Here is a 19,193-nt window from a genome sequence, read left to right as displayed (position 1 = left end):
CAGTTTTGAGCTTCCTTTCAATACAAAGAGAACGCTCACCGTGAACTTTAAGTCGAACTCGTTGACCTTCATCAAATGATTGACTCAACGCACTGACGTTCCGGAAGTCGTAAGTGACGCCAGAACAGAAACCAAGTGGCGGGAAGATGGAAACTACCACCGTCACGGTTCAGTGAGGGTTGATGCGCCCTGATGTAAGATGCGTTATCTGATATCATTATGCATTCATTTATCACAACAGATAGCAGTATTATAGTGAATGTCACTCAGGGATAGCTGTGATATAATGAATGTCACTCAGCACCAAGGACAGTCGTGTTACAATGAATATCATTTAACAGCATGGGCAGTAGTGTTACAGCATACAGCACTAGGGAAAGCATTGTCAGTATGAATGTCATTCAGTACCAGGGACAACAGTGTCAGTGTGAATGTCATTCAGCAACAGGGACAGTGGTGTCAGTGTGAATGTCATTCAGTGTCAGGGACAGCAGTGTCAGTGTGAATGTCATTCAGTACTAGCGACAGCATTGTCAGTATGAATGTCATTCAGCACCAGGGACAGTGGTGTCAGTGTAAATATCATTCAGCCCCAGGGATGGCAGTGTCTGTGTGAATGTTCAGCACCAGGGACAGGGGCAGCAGTGTTAGTGTGAATGCCATCAAGAATCATGGACAGAAGTGGTAGTGTGAATGTCATTCAGCACCAGGGACAGCAGTGTCAGTTCGAAGGACACCAATCCTGTGAACTGCACCCATCTCCGATACAAAAAAGGAGCTGTTCCAAACACTTCCAGAAGAATACTTATCTCCACACGGTCAACTTCGATTGTACTTTTTTATTTCCGCTGATACCATCACCACATGCGCAATTTGTAAATGTGCCATTTGAATACATAGAGTGGTACTGTATTATATGTGCTACATAGATTTACATGGCACAATTGTGACATTATGTCGTTATGATGAGGAGAAAAGTCCTGCAGTCTTGTGACTGACATCCCTTAGTCTCCAATGGTTAGGTATGTACAGCACAAGGCCAAACATCATTTGATAAGCGACAAAGGCATCAATAAGAAGGATTTCATGAACCTTTGCGTACAAAATGCTGTGTTCATCCAAATTCATCCAGCACATAATTCAATGATTTTCCTCTTACACAGTATATACAAAATCAGAATGCCTTTTCTACTCCACATACAACTGAATTTGCTATGCAGATCAAAATGACTAACAAAATTACACAATGTAACAAAAGTACACAAATTATCTACAAAATTATAGCAAGATATTTTATACAATGTCTAGGAAGATTTTATGTTAGATTCTTATGTAAAAGTATAATAAACATGGAGTGTTCATCATTTCCTCAATGGCTATGTTACATTCACACCGTTTGCTAGACGTATGTATCAGATTATTGCTATTTACAAGCGTAAGTTCAGTAACTTTGCACCAAACGTTCTGGGACAAACTTATTGTATGATTCCCGCCGCCATGATGTCGCTTGCTGGAAGAAGCGGATCATGTTTACTTTGAAAAGGGCTGGATTGGCACAAGTGGCTGGGCAGCATTCTGCTTTTGAATGAAATCTACCAACAAATGCACTAATGAACTGTCAATTAAGGCGCATTCTTAAGGCTATGTTTAGGCAGAACCAAAAGACTTCTATCTACTACAAGATGAGCTTGGCATTCCTACACCTTAAATTCCAATAAGAAACGTTTACTCCACCATTTTGGCAGTATCAGGGCTGACTTCTTCCAAGACTTCCTTGAATGCCTGACGCGCAGCCTGTCCCTTCCTTCCGACAATGTCCAAGAGTTCCCTTGCCGTGCTATGACCTGTTTTGTTGGCCCTGATGATGCCGCATTCCTCCTCACTGAAGTGGTGATGTTGCAGGAGATGGTTCAGGATTCTCTCTTGGACGTAACGTGACGTCAGGTCCCGGATCAGCTTTGTGCGGTTCCTGATGAGCGGGTCCTCATCCTCGCTACACAGCAGGTCACTGGCGTGTCCTTGGACCATCTCAGCTGCATGCGGGATGATCTGTTTCAAAACAGCCTTGAAGTCACGACTTGCAGGTGCACCTTTCCTTCCGACTGTGTCCAACAGTTTCCTTGCCTTGTCTTGGGGTGTTTCTTTTGCCCTGATTACGTCACACTCCTCAGCAGTCAGAGTGCCATGTGCCTGCAGTTGATCCAGAATTGGCTCCACGTGCCTCAAGACCTGGACCAGCTCTGGGCGGTTAATGGCGAGTGGGTCCTCATCCTCCCTACACAGCAGGTCGCAGATGTACTCTTCTATCGCGAGAGTGCGATGGACGATTGTACCTCCCTCTTCCCATGCCTGCTTGATCTCCTCCTTGCCATAGGAGTAGAATTGGTCCCTGTGTTCCTTCAGTGCACGAGAACTGAGCACCTTCTCTACTGTGCCTGTTCCTGGGCTGCATTCGTAGAGCACATCAGCATTGATGTTCTCCAGCTGCTGCAGCATCTCTCCACACTTCAGCTTGTCCCCCTGCAAACTCCGGACACAAATGTTGACTGCACGGCCGTCCGGAGAGAGTTTGATCAGACCTTCCACATCCCTGTCCACACACTTGGCGCCATCTCTCCACAGCGACGGGCGATTCTCCAGCTCCCTCATCAGGCGGGTCTGCACTTGGGGAAAGAATCCAGATGAGAGCATGTCAGTTGAGTCGGCACACTGGATTTGCATCCCAAAGTAGACCATCTTCGATTCTGCTGGTGGTTGCCACACCTCGTCAGGCATGTTTTGTGTCAGCAGCCCTGGGATGATGTAGGTCTCTTTGTCAAAGGTGTGGCAGAGCTGGAACTCTCGCAGCAGGGTGATCACGAGATCCACGTCAGCAACGTCTTGGAACACACGCTGCAGCTCCTCCCTGGTGACGTAGTCTTCACTTGTTCTGTTTAGGTGGTTTTCAAAGTAGTCTGGTGCCATGACTCGACCGAAAACGTCTGTGCCAAGCCAGTTGGGCTTCAGGACAATGATGGGGTCAGAAGTGGCCGGAGTGATGAACAGAATCTGCGTTAGAAATAAAGTTTAAGAGATAAATCGGCATCATGATCATTTCACACCTGGCCACTGTACATCTATTTACTGAAGTTTTTTGTCATAACAAATGATAAAATGCCTAAAATTAACACCATAATTTTTACAAAATCGTATGTACGTAGCACGTGATGTAAACTACCAAGATATAACAAAAGAATAAGCATTATCTACTAACAGCATAATCTATTTATGTGCAAAACATGAGGTTGCAGAACACTTGCATATGATACCTCCTTTCATTGAAGCATTGCCAATAATAAAGCATTTCAATACCTCTGCCAGATGGTGCAAGAATGTTGAAGATTTCTTGAGAAAGTCCTCGGTCACAAATCTGTCAAGTTCCTTGACTTCCTTCACGTAGTCAGACCACATCATCACCGGACACTTAGTGCTGGTTTTACTCTTGCACCACTTTGGTAGACGCTTCATGACCTTTGCACACAGCTTGGGCATATCGCGTTGATGCTGTTGGTTTGTGAATAGCAAGCTGTACATGTTAAGGATTCCTGTGGTCTTCACATAATGTGGCATGTTTTTGTTCTGCTATATCCAGAAATAATTTCATGTATTCTGAAATAAGCTTCCTGAAGATATATGCGTACTTTCTTTTATTTAGTTTGTTACTCTGTGACTGGAGGGTAACCTCCATTGACAGAGTATTGTAATCGGTCTACGTCACAGAGTATGTGTGTGATTGACATAAAAACAGTCATGTTTTTAAATGATCTAATGGTAAAGGCAAGTAAACACGTACAGTAAAAAGCAACATAGTTGGTTAAGTTATAGAGCCTCACATGAATCAATGCTGCTCCTATCCTGACCAGAAGACTCTTCAGTCGGTCCATCTCAGGTGTCCGAGTCTTCCTACAGTCCATCAGGATCACTTCATCTGCGATACGCAGATGGTCTCTGAACTCTGTTTGCATCGTCTGAACAACAAGGGCCGCTCGGTCCTGTCCTAGTTGTGCCAATGAATATTTGATTTAATTATTAGAAACTAAACGTATTTGGGTTAAACAGATTGAGTGCATCTGTGGTCGAAAGATGAAAAATTGAAACTGCTCTAGACATATATCGATAGTTATAGCAATTGATGTCAATGCAATTAGAAAAAAAAACGTTCGAAGACCTCATACCTACATGAAATTTTTAGAGCTTTTGTTTAATCGATTACAAAATAAGCCTTAACTAGCATGATCTATTCAAATGATGGTCTTTAGGTAATTGCTTTGAATTCACAAAAGCTCTAAACATTTCATGGAGGTATGAGGTTTCCGAAATTTTTCCTTACCTATGGCGGCATCCACCTGGTCCGCATTACTGGCCACCAGGATGACGTCAGGCTGCCGGTTTGGGTTGCAGGACTTGATGAAACACAACCACCAGGTAACCTATGGTAACAAGGATTAAAAAGTTATGTCAAATCAGCTGCAATATCTGAAAGAAAACGACATCATCTATATTTGTGCATTAAATTCTCAGATATTTTGCCTTTTACAACTAGAAATAATTGATTGCACTAAGTGGTAAAAGTGCACAGTCACATTGTGCATTCCATTTGGTGATACATTAGCTTCATTCAAATGTTTGTCACAATGTACGCCAGTTGATCAAGTCCTTCACACACTGTCCATGGTGTATAGGGTGGGCCAGTTTCTTTAGCCTAAGTTGGCCACACAACAAATGCAAATTTACATTACACTGGTATAGTAGTGGATGTTTAAATTTATCTACTATCTTTTCCAAATGATTGCTAAGCCGAGAAAGCAGTATTGGCCATTAAAGTGTGACAGCCCAACGCTGGGGATTGCAACTGTGACCTACTGAATGCAAAGGGACAAAACCTGCTCATTAGACCATTGTACCGGTTTATGTAGCAATCATTGCATGTCGTGCCAAGCTTCTATCCTCAAAATTTTGAGTCCAGTTTTATACCCGGTAAAGACTATATTCTTGTACCTGTTGTTCTTGGGCCTTTTTATTGTCCATGATGTTGTACAGCACAACGAAGACGGTGTTCTCTGCATCCATGAACATACTGTGTGTCACCGCATACTCCGCCTGCCCAGCAAAATCCCACACGCTGACCTCCCCCACCCCTGGAACATGGAACGTTCCAATATCCACCCCTGGTGTGGGGTCGTGAGGTTGGCTCACTGGCCGTCGGGAGAGTCTTTCGATCAGTGCAGACAGCAGGCCCTATTGTGTAAGATGCTGGTCTCATTACTGGTATATACAATTGGTGTTAAATGACTGGTATATAATATCTGATACGTAATACTATGTCCAGTAATAAGAGTTATGAGATCGCATAGCACAGCGGCAGTGTGTTTGGCTTGGGACCGAGAGGTCTCTAGTTCGAATCCGGCCGCGTGTCACCGATCTTGTGCCCTTTGGAAAGACACTTTACACAGCTTTCCTCATTTTACTTAGGTGAAAATAAGTACCTAGCTTCGATTAGGATAGGACTTTAAATAAAGGTCCTGTGTTTGGGGAGAGCCATAACCCGGGCACGTAAAAGAACCCGCCTCCTGTGCGATGGAGCGGTGTGAGTGGATCAAACCATTCTGGCCAAATGGCGAGCAGCCTCGTAACCCCTGCTTTGCCTTTTGGGTCAGTTAGTCGAGCTTGCAGAGGCTCGGTGTTTCTCACTTAGGGAGAAGAGATGCCACAGTGAGTGTAGTTCAGTGCCTAGAAGTGATCAATTGCCATGCACTGAGCAAACTCGTTAAAAATAAAAAATAAATAAAAAAAACAGTGCAGCGTATCACTTTAGAAAATTAAGAATAATTCCCACCTTTCTCTTTATTATAGAAGGAAAAGGATTAAACAGGATTTGAAAGGTCATGACTAAGGTACATGTAACGTGCCTTTGTGAGACTTTGTTTCAGAGTAGACTTCCCAGTTGCCTCCTTCCCTCCCACAAACACTTTAAACCTGTTGACCTTCACACCGCCTGACTTCTGCATCAACTCGTGGTAGGACCTCTCTTGCTTCACCTGTTTGTCGAGGTTCTGAGAGAACAAATGTTTCATAATCGATAACATCAAATTCTTCCCATCATGCAACAATCCACAGAGTAATAAGCTGGTAGCGTGTTACAGTCTGTTTAATACACTAACCCGCACTAGTACTGTTAGAGTCCATTCCAAGTCACCATGAGGGTTTTTAGGTGATATTTGTAATAACTTTGAATTATTTTGCATGAACGAATATCTATGCCACAATAAATAATCTTTTTTTTTTTTAATTAAGAAACTTTTTGAATATTTGAATTCCTTTGAATATCTTAGAAAGGTTTTGAAAGTAACTGTACCAAAAAATCTTTATTTAGAATAATTGTCAAACTGTGTGAATCTTCTACATTTACAAATATTTGTAAACTTTGTCAAATTGTAAAATTAGTTTATTGCCCCCATAAAAGTATGCCCTATTGTTGTCTCTGTATATTTTTAGATTTCACTGCTTGGCACTGATGGGCCCTTTCTGGTGCCCGGCCATTGTTGCGACACCCAACAATAACTGAAAACACGACATAGTAAAACAAACCGACACAAGATTTTTTAACGCGAACTCTAGCCCAAAAAGCTCACTGTTTATCCAAATGTTGAAAATTCTAAATAGATTTTAAGATTTCATATTGATATTGTTCTATCCCGCTTTTATCTCAAATTGCTGTCAAAGTGTAATGATGATGATTGAAGTGCTATCTTATTTTGTGACATCAATGCAATGCGGGTGCTACGGGGCTGCAAAGTTGATGTTAGAATGCTGTTAATAATATAATGTGGCAGGCTGTTATCATTATATAGAAACAATTAGAAGTATCCAATTCCACATAATGAATATTTCCAAAGTTTAACAGAACCAGTGAGGGAAATATTTGTAAAGTTGAAACAGCATTAAAAGCATTTCTGAAGTATCAAATCTCCTACTAAACATATAATTACAAAGTTTTAAAATCAATTCTAAACAATGGCAACAAACATCCACTCAGTGACTTGGAATGGAATCCTGTTTCTACTCTTCAAAGTGCACCAGACCTAGGAAGTATAATGATTTAATCGTACACTAGGAAATGGATCAAGGAAAGTGTTGTCTGCTGCTTGAACTGATTTACCTTCCAGTGCCGTCGAGTCTCCGGATCCCTTTGATAATCTAAGGGAGCCTTCCCGTCCTGTAATGTAAGCATGAAAGATGTGTTTAATATCCTGCTGTTACTAATCAATCTCCCATGGTCCATTAAGACCGAAGGAGGCAAAAAAACAGCTTGCCAACCAACAAAGTTAAGTACTAAGTAAAAATAACTGCAGAGTATGTATCTTGTGAAAGGTGTGTGATTGGGTGGCGTAATCGGCAGTACACTGGGCTCAGGCAAAAATACCGGGTTAGATTCCTGCCGTGCCATTGGGAAAGGCACAACCATTTTTCTCATCACTCAGGGGAAAATTAGTACCTACGTAGCTTTGGTTAGCGCCGTCTCTCAGATAGAACGTTAAATTGAGGTACAGTGTTTGAGGACAGACACACCCCACGTAACATGCACGTTTAAGAGCCCAGTTTCAATGTACAATTACAGCAGACATATATCATGTCCATAGAGTCTACTTGAAACAAGTAACTAATACCTTATTCTTCACCATAACGTCAGTCCCAGAACGAATGAGAAGCTCACAAATCCCAGTGTGGCCCCCGTCGGCAGCCTTGTGTAAGGGTGTGTCGTGGTCCTATACAGGGAAGACAGGAAGAGTAAGTCTCTGTATATAGTTCAAAGCAACATTGCCAAAGCCCAAGTTTGCATCCGTGCATTCACATTAAACTGTCAGAAAACCAGAGCAACAACAATAAGGAAGTTCTTTCCACATCTGTACAGTGCCCTATCCTACAGTTTGAAAAAAATCCTAGTCCTGTCTACTAGGAGGAACAATAGCTGTTAGTCTTTTTCTTATTGGTTTTCAAAATGTCAAAGCAAAATCCCTTCAATTTAAGTATTTTATTTACAAATTGAAATTTCTTCCTCACTGCTGAACTAGCTTTGATGTTTGTTTGTCTAGAAATATGGCGTACACATTTATATTTGTGGTGTCTACTTGGCAGCCAAAGAAACCAGTATAGACTGGGGTACTGTATTTAAGGCAGTGTGGCTTCTGTTAATTGCACAGAATCTCAAATTCCCTGTCCAGCTGGATAATTTTGCATTGTTGCTCCACCTGGATAATTACATACGCTGGCAAATGGGGTGTGCAATTAAACGGCTTCTACTATACGTCGATGTAGGTTAGACATCCAGGTAATAAGATACGCCAAAAAGTAATTACTCAAGCAACTGGATATGGTTTTGAAACGGTCAGACGTTTCGGATAGTATCCACTATCCTTCGTCAGTGACACTGAAGAGATCTGGAAGAAACAGGTCTTTTATACTCTAACTATGAATGAAGACAATTTCAGCTGTCCAATAGGAAACGTTGTAAGACAATTCAGCCTGAAGACAATTTGGATTCCAAAGAAAACAAAGCTAAGCCAAAGTCTTCAGCTTGACTTGCATTGTTGCTCCACCAGGATAATTGCATGAAATACACTGGCAAATGGAATGTGCAATTAAACGGCTTCTACTGTACTGCACTGTCAGGATTTTTAAAATTCGTATTTAAACTGGGCAACAAAATGTGACACAGATAGGTAATGAGTTTGAACATTTTATCATAACGTTACAGTAAAGAAAAGTTACATATACACTAGAAAGGCCGACATTTGCTTGGGAGCAAATACAGCATATTGCAATCCATCTTCATCGTTGAAAAAATCCCAAAATTCAACAATTTGAAGTAATAATTTGCTCAAAGGGAAAATGAAGTACTGTGGGCACTTGTCCTACTCACCTTCATGCCGAATTCTAGGTCATTTGGTTTACATATAAGGGCATAGGAGCCATAAATATACATTTTTTAGTCAAAAATGGCTAAAAATCCCCAAATAACTCATTTTATAAGTGCTCTATGAAGAAAATGTTGATGGGGTCCTGTTGTCATATGTCCAATTTACCTTTGTACCAAATTTCAGGTCATTTGGTTTACATACAAGGGCATAGAAGCCAAAAATATACATTTTTAGTCAAAAATGGCCAAAAACCCTTAAATAACTCATTTTTGAAGTGATCTGTGAAGAAAGTGTCAATGGGGTCCTGTGAGCATATGTTCAATGCACCTCTGTACCAAATTTCAGGTCATTTGGTTTCTATACAAGGGCATAGGAGCAAAAAATATGCATTTTTAGTCAAAAATGGCCAAAAACCCTAAATTAACTCATTTTTGAAGTGATCTATGAAGAAAGTGTTGATGGTTTTCTGTGCTGATATGTCCAATGCACCTCTGTACCAAATTTTATGTCATTAGCTTGTAATACCAGGGCACAGGGGCCAAAAATATACATATTTTGTTTAAAAATGACCAAAAACCCTAAATATCATAAATTCTAAGGCCTCTATCAAGAAAGTGAAAAAAACGTCTGGGGGTATTTGCTATTTCTACCACCCTGCCAAATTTCAGCTCATTTGGCCAAAAAATGAAAAAATTAATCCCATTTGAAGATTTTGACAGGAGAAACTCAGAAAAAACTAGAAAGGCCGACATTTGCTTAGGAGCAAATACAGCATATTGCAATCCATCTTCATCCTTGAAAAAATCCCAAAATTCAACAATTTGAAGTAATGTTTGCTCAATGGGAAAATGAAGTACTGTGGGCACTTGTCCTACACACCTTCATGCCGAATTTTAGGTCATTTGGTTTCAATATAAGGGCATAGTAGCCAAAAATATACATTTTTTAGATAAAAATGGCTACAAATCCCAAAATAACTCATTTTATGAGTGTTCTATGAAGAAAGTGTTGATGGGGTCCTGTTGTCATATGTCCAATTTACCTTTCTACCAAATTTTAGGTGATTTGGTTTACATACAAGGGCATAGAAGCTAAAAATATACATTTCTAGTCAAAAATGGCTGAAAACCCCAAAATAACTAATTTTTGAAGTCATCTATGAAGAAAGTGTCAATGGGGTCCTGTGAGCATATGTTCAATGCACCTCTGTACCAAATTTCAGGTCATTAGGTTTTCATACAAGGGTATAGGAGCCAAAAATATACATTTTTAGTCAAAAAATGGCCCAAACCCCTAAAATAACTCATTTTTGGAGTAAACAATGAATAAAGCATTGATGGGGTTCTGTGGTCATATGTCAAACGCACCTATGTACCAAATTTCATGTCATTTGGTTTTAATACAAGGGCATAGGAGCCAAAAATATACATTTTTAGTCAGAAATGGCCAAAAACCCTAAAATAACTAATTTTTTAAGCAATCTATGAAGAAAGTGTTGATGGTTTTCTGTGCTCACATGTTTAATGCACATCTGTACCAAATTTCAGGTCATTAGCTTGTAATACCAGGGCACAGGGGCCCAAAATATACATATTTTGTCTAAAAATGACCAAAAACCCTAAATATCATAAATTCTAAGGCCTCTATCAAGAAAGTGAAAAAAACGCCTGGGGGTATTTGCTACTTCTACCACCCTGCCAAATTTCAGCTTATTTGGCCCAAAAATGAAAAAGTTGAATCCATTTGAAGATTTGACAGGAGGAGAACGAAAGGAAAAACTAGAAAGGCCGACATTTGCTTAGGAGCAAATACAGCATATTGCAATCCATCTTCATCCTTGAAAAAATCCCAAAATTCAACAACTTGAAGTAATGTTTGCTCAAAGGGAAAATGAAGTACTGTGGGCACTTGTCCTACACACCTTCATGCCGAATTTTAGGTCATTTGGTTTCAATACAAGGGCATAGTAGCCAAAAATATACATTTTTTAGTTAAAAATGGCTACAAATCCCAAAATAACTCATTTTATGAGTGTTCTATGAAGAAAGTGTTGATGGGGTCCTGTTGTCATATGTCCAATTTACCTTTCTACCAAATTTCAGGTGATTTGGTTTACATACAAGGGCATAGAAGCCAAAAATATACATTTTTAGTCAAAAATGGCTGAAAACCCCACAATAACTAATTTTTGAAGTCATCTATGAAGAAAGTGTCAATGGGGTCCTGTGAGCATATGTTCAATGCACCTCTGTACCAAATTTCAGGTCATTAGGTTTTCATACAAGGGTATAGGAGCCAAAAATATACATTTTTTGTCAAAAATGGCCAAAAACCCTAAAATAACTCATTTTTGGAGTAAACAATGAATAAAGCGTTGATGGGGTTCTGTGGTCATATGCCAAACGCACCTATGTACCAAATTTCATGTCATTTGGTTTTAATACAAGGGCATAGGAGCCAAAAATATACATTTTTAGTAAGAAATGGCCAAAAACCCTAAAATAACTCATTTTTTAAGCAATCTATGAAGAAAGTGTTGATGGTTTTCTGTGCTCACATGTTTAATGCACATCTGTACCAAATTTCAGTTCATTAGCTTGTAATACCAGGGCACAGGGGCCCAAAATATACATATTTTGTCTAAAAATGACCAAAAACCCTAAATATCATAAATTCTAAGGCCTCTATCAAGAAAGTGAAAAAAACGCCTGGGGGTATTTGCTACTTCTACCACCCTGCCAAATTTCAGCTCATTTGGCCCAAAAATGAACAAGTTGAATCCATTTGAAGATTTGACAGGAGGAGAACGAAAGGAAAAACAATATATTGCAATCCCATACTATGTATGGATTGCAATATAACAATATATTGCAATCCCATACTATGTATGGATTGCAATATAAATATAGAGATTATGTCGGTTTTGATTGTTATATGATGCTATGCTCTTGTGTACTGTTAGATTTAAAGTTACTATAGAAGAAGATTACATACACTTGAGGTCTTGATAAGTCTATTTCAAACAAGTTTGTTTTACCTTATTCTGGACCATAACGTCAGCTCCCAAACTGATCAGAAGCTCACAGGTCTCGGTGTCACCCCTAGCAGCCGCCCGGTGCAGGAGTGTGTCCTGGTCCTGTACAGGGAGGACGGGCAGTGTTTAGCTTAAATTTTATCAAGCAAACTATTATATAAATGAACAAGGACAGATGATAAACCAATTAGTTAGTAATAAAATACAACTTATGTTAGTGCCGACATTGAACAAAAACAGACTTTATACTAAACAAGTGCTTTTAAAAAAAGCTGGCGTTTCGTCTACGTTTATGAGTGTGAACTGTCTTTTCCTTGAAGTAAAATCTGTTCACTCAAGGGCTGTTGCGTCTATAAGAAAAGTTGTTATTTTGGAAAGGAGTACTGTTTAATAGCTGGTCTTGGCTTACAACTTTATTTTAGATGTACAATAAGTTCATTATAAAATCTATCAATATACTCAGGTACTTATGTACACTTGAAAAAGCACCATCAGCACTGTGACAAGATTCTATCTAAATTGACTACCAAATGTCAAACAAATATCCAAACCAATTAACAGCTACCTCATCTCTATTATACTGGTTTCCGCATTTACAACATTTCTTCCTTGTTTTTCTGGATAATTTTGCTAATATTCATGAAAACTTCCATACTTTTGTGTCGAGCGGTGTGACTTTCCACATCCGTGTTGTCTGAAAACTTCTGAATGAAGTCGATACTGAACAATGGAGCATTTGCTACTGTAAAAAGGATCGCTGTTTTTGATGGAGTTTCGTGCAAACAACATCAAGAGCCTCTGTTTACATCATGAATAGTAGTTTAGTGGCGAGTGTTTTGCGAGAATCATCTTACCGCGCATAGGAGCCGCTGTACGGTATTTTCCATTACCATGAACAGAAAAATTCGAATGCCGGGTTTGGAATCTATGGAGTCCTGTTCATAAGACAAAGGCCTTGCATACATGGAATGAATACTAAAATAAAAAAATAAAAAATGATATATAAAAATATAATATCAATAAATAAATAGAATATTTATATATTTATCTTCAATATTTAAAAAGAAAAAAATCCACTCTCGGTTTCGAACCAGGGACTTTCGGATCCAAGGCGTATGACGTTACTGATTGAGCTAAGTTGTTACGTATAGTGCAGATGAGTGTAGTCGATACTGAACAATGGAGCATTTGCTACTGTAAGAAAGGATCGCTGTTTTTGATGGAGTTTCATGCAAACAACATCAAGAGCCTCTGTTTACATCATGAATAGTAGTTTAGTGGCGAGTGTTTTGCGAGAATCATCTTACCGCGCATAGGAGCCGCTGCACGGTATTTCCATTACCATGAACAGAAAAATTCGAATGCCGGGTTTGGAATCTATGAAGTCCTGTTCATAAGACAAAGGCCTTGCATATATGAAATGAATACTATAATAAATAAAAAATGATATATAAAAATATAATATCAATAAATAAATAGAATATCTTCAATATTTAAATCCACTCTCGGTTTCGAACCAGGGACATTCGGATATGAAGGCTTTACCGATTGAGCTAAGTTGTCACGTGTACTATATCTGAGTGTACATTATGCTTTAAGCTCACTACATAGTATTATTTATGTCGATTTTCGGTCGCTTTCTTGATAAAATCATTTTTTTTCTTGTGCAATCTTGTGGAATAGATGTTATATGGCCATTTTCCAGGATATTGAAGTCCGAAACCACAATGCAGTGGTATTTCCGAACATACAGTTGTAGCAGTTGCATGCGGTCGTGTTGAACCAAACCAAGCACCAAGCATGCATCGAAGCAACCACTGAAGGTAAAACCCAATACATTGCGTTTCGTCGCCAGAGGGCGACGAAACGCAAAAACATGTTTCTAACACGTTTCTAACATGTCAGTAGTTGCGTATAGTACAACATAACATCATCAACGCCCAATTTTAATTTCATGTACTATCTAAATGTTCCTTTAAAGCAATGTATTCACCCTATCTATGGCTGTGTTAACGTCTGCTCCAGAACGAATCAGAAGCTCACATATCCCGTCATGACCTCCAGCAGCAGCTTTATGCAGGGGAGTGGACTGGAACTGTACAGGGAGGACAGACATGGGAAGTATAGTATAGTCATGTTAATGACATAACCGTGCCAATGCCCAATTAGTTTAGATTATCCATGTTGTTTTTTAGTCGGTGTTATTGTTACATGATGCGGTGTTCTTGTGTAGACTTCAATGTAAGTCATTACAGAAGATGACAATTACATCCATATATAAATCTAATAAGGTCCATTTCAAAATAAGTTAAACTAACATTGCCAATGCCCAACTTGATAACATGTATTCAGAGTTTATTGACTTAATGTTGTTTTTGAGTCAGTGTTATTTTTGCATGATGCATTGTTCTTGTGTAGACATCAATGTAACATTACACAAAAGACGACAATTACATCGGAATCTAAATTATAAAGGTCCATTTCAAAATAAGTTAAACTATGTTTTATTGCATCCTTTGTCATAACATCAGCTCCAGAACAAATCAGTGTGCCCTCCAGCAGCAGTCAGATGCAAGGGTGAGGACTGGTACTATTCATAGAAAAAATATATGATAAAGGTTAAGTCGAAACAAATATAAGTCACCTTATCTTTGGTCGTAACGTCAGCCCCAGAACGAATCAGAAGCTCACAAGTCCCGGTATGGCCCCCAGCAGCTGCTTTATGGAGGGGACTGGACTGGTCCTGTATTGTACAGATGACAGAGAGGATGTAGTAGTAAATGACATATTTTAGTCATAACATCACCAATGCCCATCTTTACACCCAATAACATGTAACATGCATTGGCATAATACCGGCCGTAAGACTTATACCGGCCGATAAAAAATAATGGAATTTAAAGAGATCTACACATGCAACAATAGTTATTTCTGAGGTATGCACACTTCAGACATCTAGGTCTCCAATACATTATTTACAAAGCATCGATAAACAATGCATTCGAAGACAACAAGTCCAAAAGTTTTCAGTTCATTTTCGGGGCTGGCGAGCTCGTCGTGGGACAAACACACTGTCACGTTCATCGCCAGATTTGTAGATAATAATCACATGTGCTCACGGCACAAGACGAGCATGATTCAACAGCAATCTTGAATTTCTTTTGGTGACCTACAACTCGTGTAAAAGTGTGAGGAACCATTGCATTATCGCCCGGATCTACGGCTGAATGGGTCAAATTGAACGTACGCCGCCATTTTCCCGCCATTTTTAATGCTACGCCAGCAGTAAAGTTTTACGTCATAGCGGTTGTGACAGACCAAAATTAAATGAAAATTCTTGTCAGTACACGCCCATTTTCTGATGACTTTTTGTATGCTCATGCAGGTTTTTGTTTTGTGCAACACTAACAGGAAAGGAAGGAACAACAGAGGATGTATAAAGGTAGATAGCGGCAGTAAATTGTGCCGTGTTTCGTTCGGCCGGTATTATTGCACCCCCTTCCAACCACGCGCCCGTTCTCCGTGCAATTCCGCGGTGTGTTCCAATTACGATATTATGTTTTTAGCAGGACAAGAGAGACAAAATAATATACACACTCAGAAGAAGTGGCAAAGGTAAGCTGTAACAGCAACATGTAACTGGAGAAAATAATGCGTTGATCATTTGCCAAATTAGCATTGCTTGAGAAATTGCAGTAAAGTATTTGTTTATTTGTTTCGAACACCTCCGTCAAAAAACAGCCCTGGTTGAACAGAAATGGCCAAAAAAAATGCAATTATGCTATTTTTTGTTGAAGGCTACACCCACCGAGTATAGGTATTGTGAGAGGGACAGCCACTGCATAGCATATTACATTGATTTGTTTCAGGTTGCACGTGTAGAGCAGGGTATAAGACACGGGACTCTGCACTGGTAGACTTTGTAGAAGTGTCACATTAGTTGGTGCGTAGTACTTCCTCTCCACGAGTGCCTGAGCTGCTTTCTTTTTGATTTCGCTTTTATCATGAGCATGCATGCAGCTGTCATGCATGCAACAAACGCAGTAGAAACCCTGTCACAGATAGAATGATGTACCTGGTTTTCACCTGCATCGACCGTACATTGTTGTACATGTATGTCAAAAACTGGACACTTCTGCCCATCAACAAGGTAAGATATGCGGTGCCTCCCGCTTCCGCTTTGACTGAAATTATGACGCCCGTACCACAACTATATCAGCCCCCTCCTCAGATGACTGTACCCAGTGGAATTGTAGCCTTCAACAAAGAAGTCAGCGCATTTTTTTCGGCCCGGTCTGAGAGGATTTCAGGGTCAAAAGAGCTAAACCGAAGTCAGTCGTTATTATCAGCTAAACAGCGGCGGCGGCGGCCAGTTCTGTCTGACAAGCGCTGTTTTTGACGGAGGTGTTCGAAATAGAACATGATCGAACAGGGGGCGGAGCTTTGGGATTGGTCCATGAGTAGATACTTGTAACTAGTAACATTGAGAGTGTTATGACAGGGGTAACAATTGGGCACCATTGTCCAGGTACAGGTCAGTAGAAAGGAGGACAGAGTTATAGCTACTTACCTCGTCCCTCGCCTCCAGGTCAGCCCCATTTTTTATCAGAAGCTCTGCTACCTCAGTCTGCCCGTACTTGCTGGCCACATGCAGGGATGTCCGGTCAAACTGGATAGAACAACAGTTTGAACAAAATGAATACAACATGACTGCCAAGAGACAAGTATACTGTCATAAAATGCTATGAAAAAGTGCAAACGTGGACAGAAATGAATACAAATATAATTTTTTTTATCACTTCAAATGTTAGAGATCATATCAAAAGTATTTCTAATTATTGGTTTGATAGAATAAGGTAGATGGCAGAGAGTTACTTAACTTAGTATTTGTTTTCTTCTGTGTAAAGTTTTAAGTGTGGCGCTTTGAAGCATGCAGCAGAGGTTAGCGCATGGGGAGTGCGAAAAGAACATAATTATGATGAAAAGGTCACAATCTTCTGCACCAACCGCTGCGTGCATACATTGTAGATGATAGTAAATAATGGAATAGTCATTCATGTACATGTAGCCTTAGTATTACGTTTACTATATTGCAACACTGACTTGGATGACATCCACATGCACAACTGGCTAGTAGGTGAAAGTCAAAAACCGCAGGTTCATGTCTGAAGAAAGTGTGTCCATTTTTAACATTTGAAACAGGTGCTTTTATTATTATTCTGCAATATAGCGACGTTTGGGAATGATTATGTACATTATGCACATTCAAGTAGTTAGTCTATGTGTGTTGGTCGGGAAGCCACAGAAGGAATATTTATTCATTTATTTATTTATTAATAGAATATGGAAAAAAAACTCAGTGACAAAATGCCTTTATATACAAGTTATTCAAATTTACCTTACGGCTTACACCAGAACAATAGCGTCAATTAATCTCTGAATGAGACTTTTTCTTGGAAGGGATCATTTAATTTAGTAGATGACTATCAATGTTGTGAGTGTTGTGACAGGGGCACGATTGTCCCGGTACAGGTCAGGAGAAATGAGCGCAGGGTTACAGCTACTTACCCTGTCCCTCGCCTCCAGGTTAGCCCCATTTTTTATCAGAAGCTCTGCTACCTCAGTCTGCCCATACTCGCTGGCCACATGCAGGGATGTCTGGTTATGCTGGATAGAACAACAGTTGGGACAATAACTCACAACAAAATGTCTGGACAGAGACAAACGTGTTTGAATTAGATAAATTGACGTCTAACCTCTGGAAGACACTGGGAACAACGGACGCTAAACCAGATAGTAAGTGTGTGTGCGTGAGATTATGATAATTAAAAAAAAAGATTGATTTCAAAGTATATTGTAATTTGGTAGGTACCTTTCTTCTTGTGAATTATCTTGTGGTAGTAATACCAAACTAAGCTATGTCCATCTATGTGACAAGTTTAACCCCGCTGTAAAAGTCATGCCTGAACGCTATCAGTATGTAAAATGTTATGTGAATATCAGTGGCATTGTGTCATGTCACATTCACTTTCACATTGATCTTGAATTCCTTATACCTTGATGGTGTTTTGAGATAAATTATGTGTCAGACACGGTAAATCTCATCTTTGGGTATGTCTGAAATAATTTCTGCTTTGTTTGTTGACATTAAATTTCTGCATAGAGATACTCTCAATCTAAATCATATCATGTCTTACAAGTCTGCAGTTTCCTGTCAGAATTACATAATTATTTATTACACGCAGACCTCCTGGGAAAAAGGCTGGAAGGAATAAGGTACGTAAAATCACTACGATTGTCGGCCACCGTCCCCGGCCCTCCCCAACGTTTACATGCAAATCAGGTCTGGAGATGCAACAATGTGTAGACCGTATCGCACAGCTGCATCCAATCCAAATCGATCGACAAGTGAAGTCATCAAGTCAACAAAGACACATGCCTCGAATACTTCAAAATCTGTCAAATGCTAGATCGCTAGTGAATAAGATTGATGAATTTGAAGCAGTTTTGACCACCTCATCTATTGAGATCACAGTTTATTTTTTACTGTAGTAACCGAGACCTGGTTCACTCCCTGCCTCCCGAATTCAGCTACAGATGTGCGAAACTTTAACATGTTCTCTAAATGTCAACCTGACAAATGTGGAGGAGGTGTAGCAGTGTACACCAAAGCAACCATTTCAGCTAAAGTTCTGGACATAGTACTTGTTCCATCGGACTTGGAATGTGTGTGGGTGCACCTACGCCCTCACTGGCTTCCACGGGAGGTATCGTCCATTGCCCTGTGTGGTGTGTATAACCCCCCAGCTTCACGTAATGAAACTGCATTGCTGGGCCACCTGTAAGAGTCTGTATCTGTATCTATATAGCCGGTATAACCGCCCTTCGGCGTAACACACCAGCTTTACAGGCACGCAGTGTGGCAGCAGCTGGTTAAATTACACTGAACGATCCGTCACACCTAACTTTTGCACATCTATCTGCAAGCGTTCTTTAAAACTATCCAGAGAAGATGCCCCTACTGTGCTTGGTGATAACAAATTCCACTCTACAATAGTTCTGGGAAAATAAGAATTTTTGAACACATCAATCCTAGCTTGGTAATTCTGGTACTTGAAGTCATGGCTGTTTCTTGTTCTTTTTTGAGCTGGTAGATACTTATCAGTCGGTACGTCCACCAGCTTATTGGTCATTTTGTACAT

The 19,193-nt window shown here is 39.9% G+C and overlaps 1 protein-coding gene across 1 annotated transcript; it reads right to left on the bottom strand.

Annotated features, from left to right (window-relative positions):
• Positions 1 to 836: 836 nt before the first annotated feature.
• On the bottom strand, positions 837 to 14,726 carry LOC118416596 (death-associated protein kinase 1-like). The gene is made up of 11 exons (XM_035821749.1): positions 14,636 to 14,726; positions 13,985 to 14,086; positions 11,995 to 12,093; positions 7,707 to 7,805; positions 7,199 to 7,255; positions 5,949 to 6,092; positions 5,038 to 5,277; positions 4,370 to 4,469; positions 3,873 to 4,036; positions 3,352 to 3,543; positions 837 to 3,048 (listed from the first exon to the last, which is right to left on the bottom strand). Exons 3-11 carry the CDS (start codon positions 12,007 to 12,009, stop codon positions 1,726 to 1,728), a joined length of 2,334 nt encoding a protein of 777 aa, XP_035677642.1. The 5' UTR covers positions 12,010 to 12,093; positions 13,985 to 14,086; positions 14,636 to 14,726; the 3' UTR covers positions 837 to 1,725.
• Positions 14,727 to 19,193: the final 4,467 nt, after the last annotated feature.

This window comes from Branchiostoma floridae, chromosome 5, assembly GCF_000003815.2.
Source record: "Branchiostoma floridae strain S238N-H82 chromosome 5, Bfl_VNyyK, whole genome shotgun sequence".
Classification (NCBI taxonomy): domain Eukaryota; kingdom Metazoa; phylum Chordata; class Leptocardii; order Amphioxiformes; family Branchiostomatidae; genus Branchiostoma; species Branchiostoma floridae.
This window is presented reverse-complemented; position numbering and strand designations above follow the sequence as displayed.

What these genes read in the sequence shown, in the direction of transcription:
- LOC118416596 (XM_035821749.1), bottom strand. An exon ending in ACGTTATGGTGAAGAATAAG is followed by an intron (nt 7,256 to 7,706) that starts GTATTAGTTACT and finishes CTTACATTACAG; the next exon opens with GACGGGAAGGCTCCCTTAGA. An exon ending in TGAAACAAAGTCTCACAAAG is followed by an intron (nt 5,278 to 5,948) that starts GCACGTTACATG and finishes CTTACACAATAG; the next exon opens with GGCCTGCTGTCTGCACTGAT.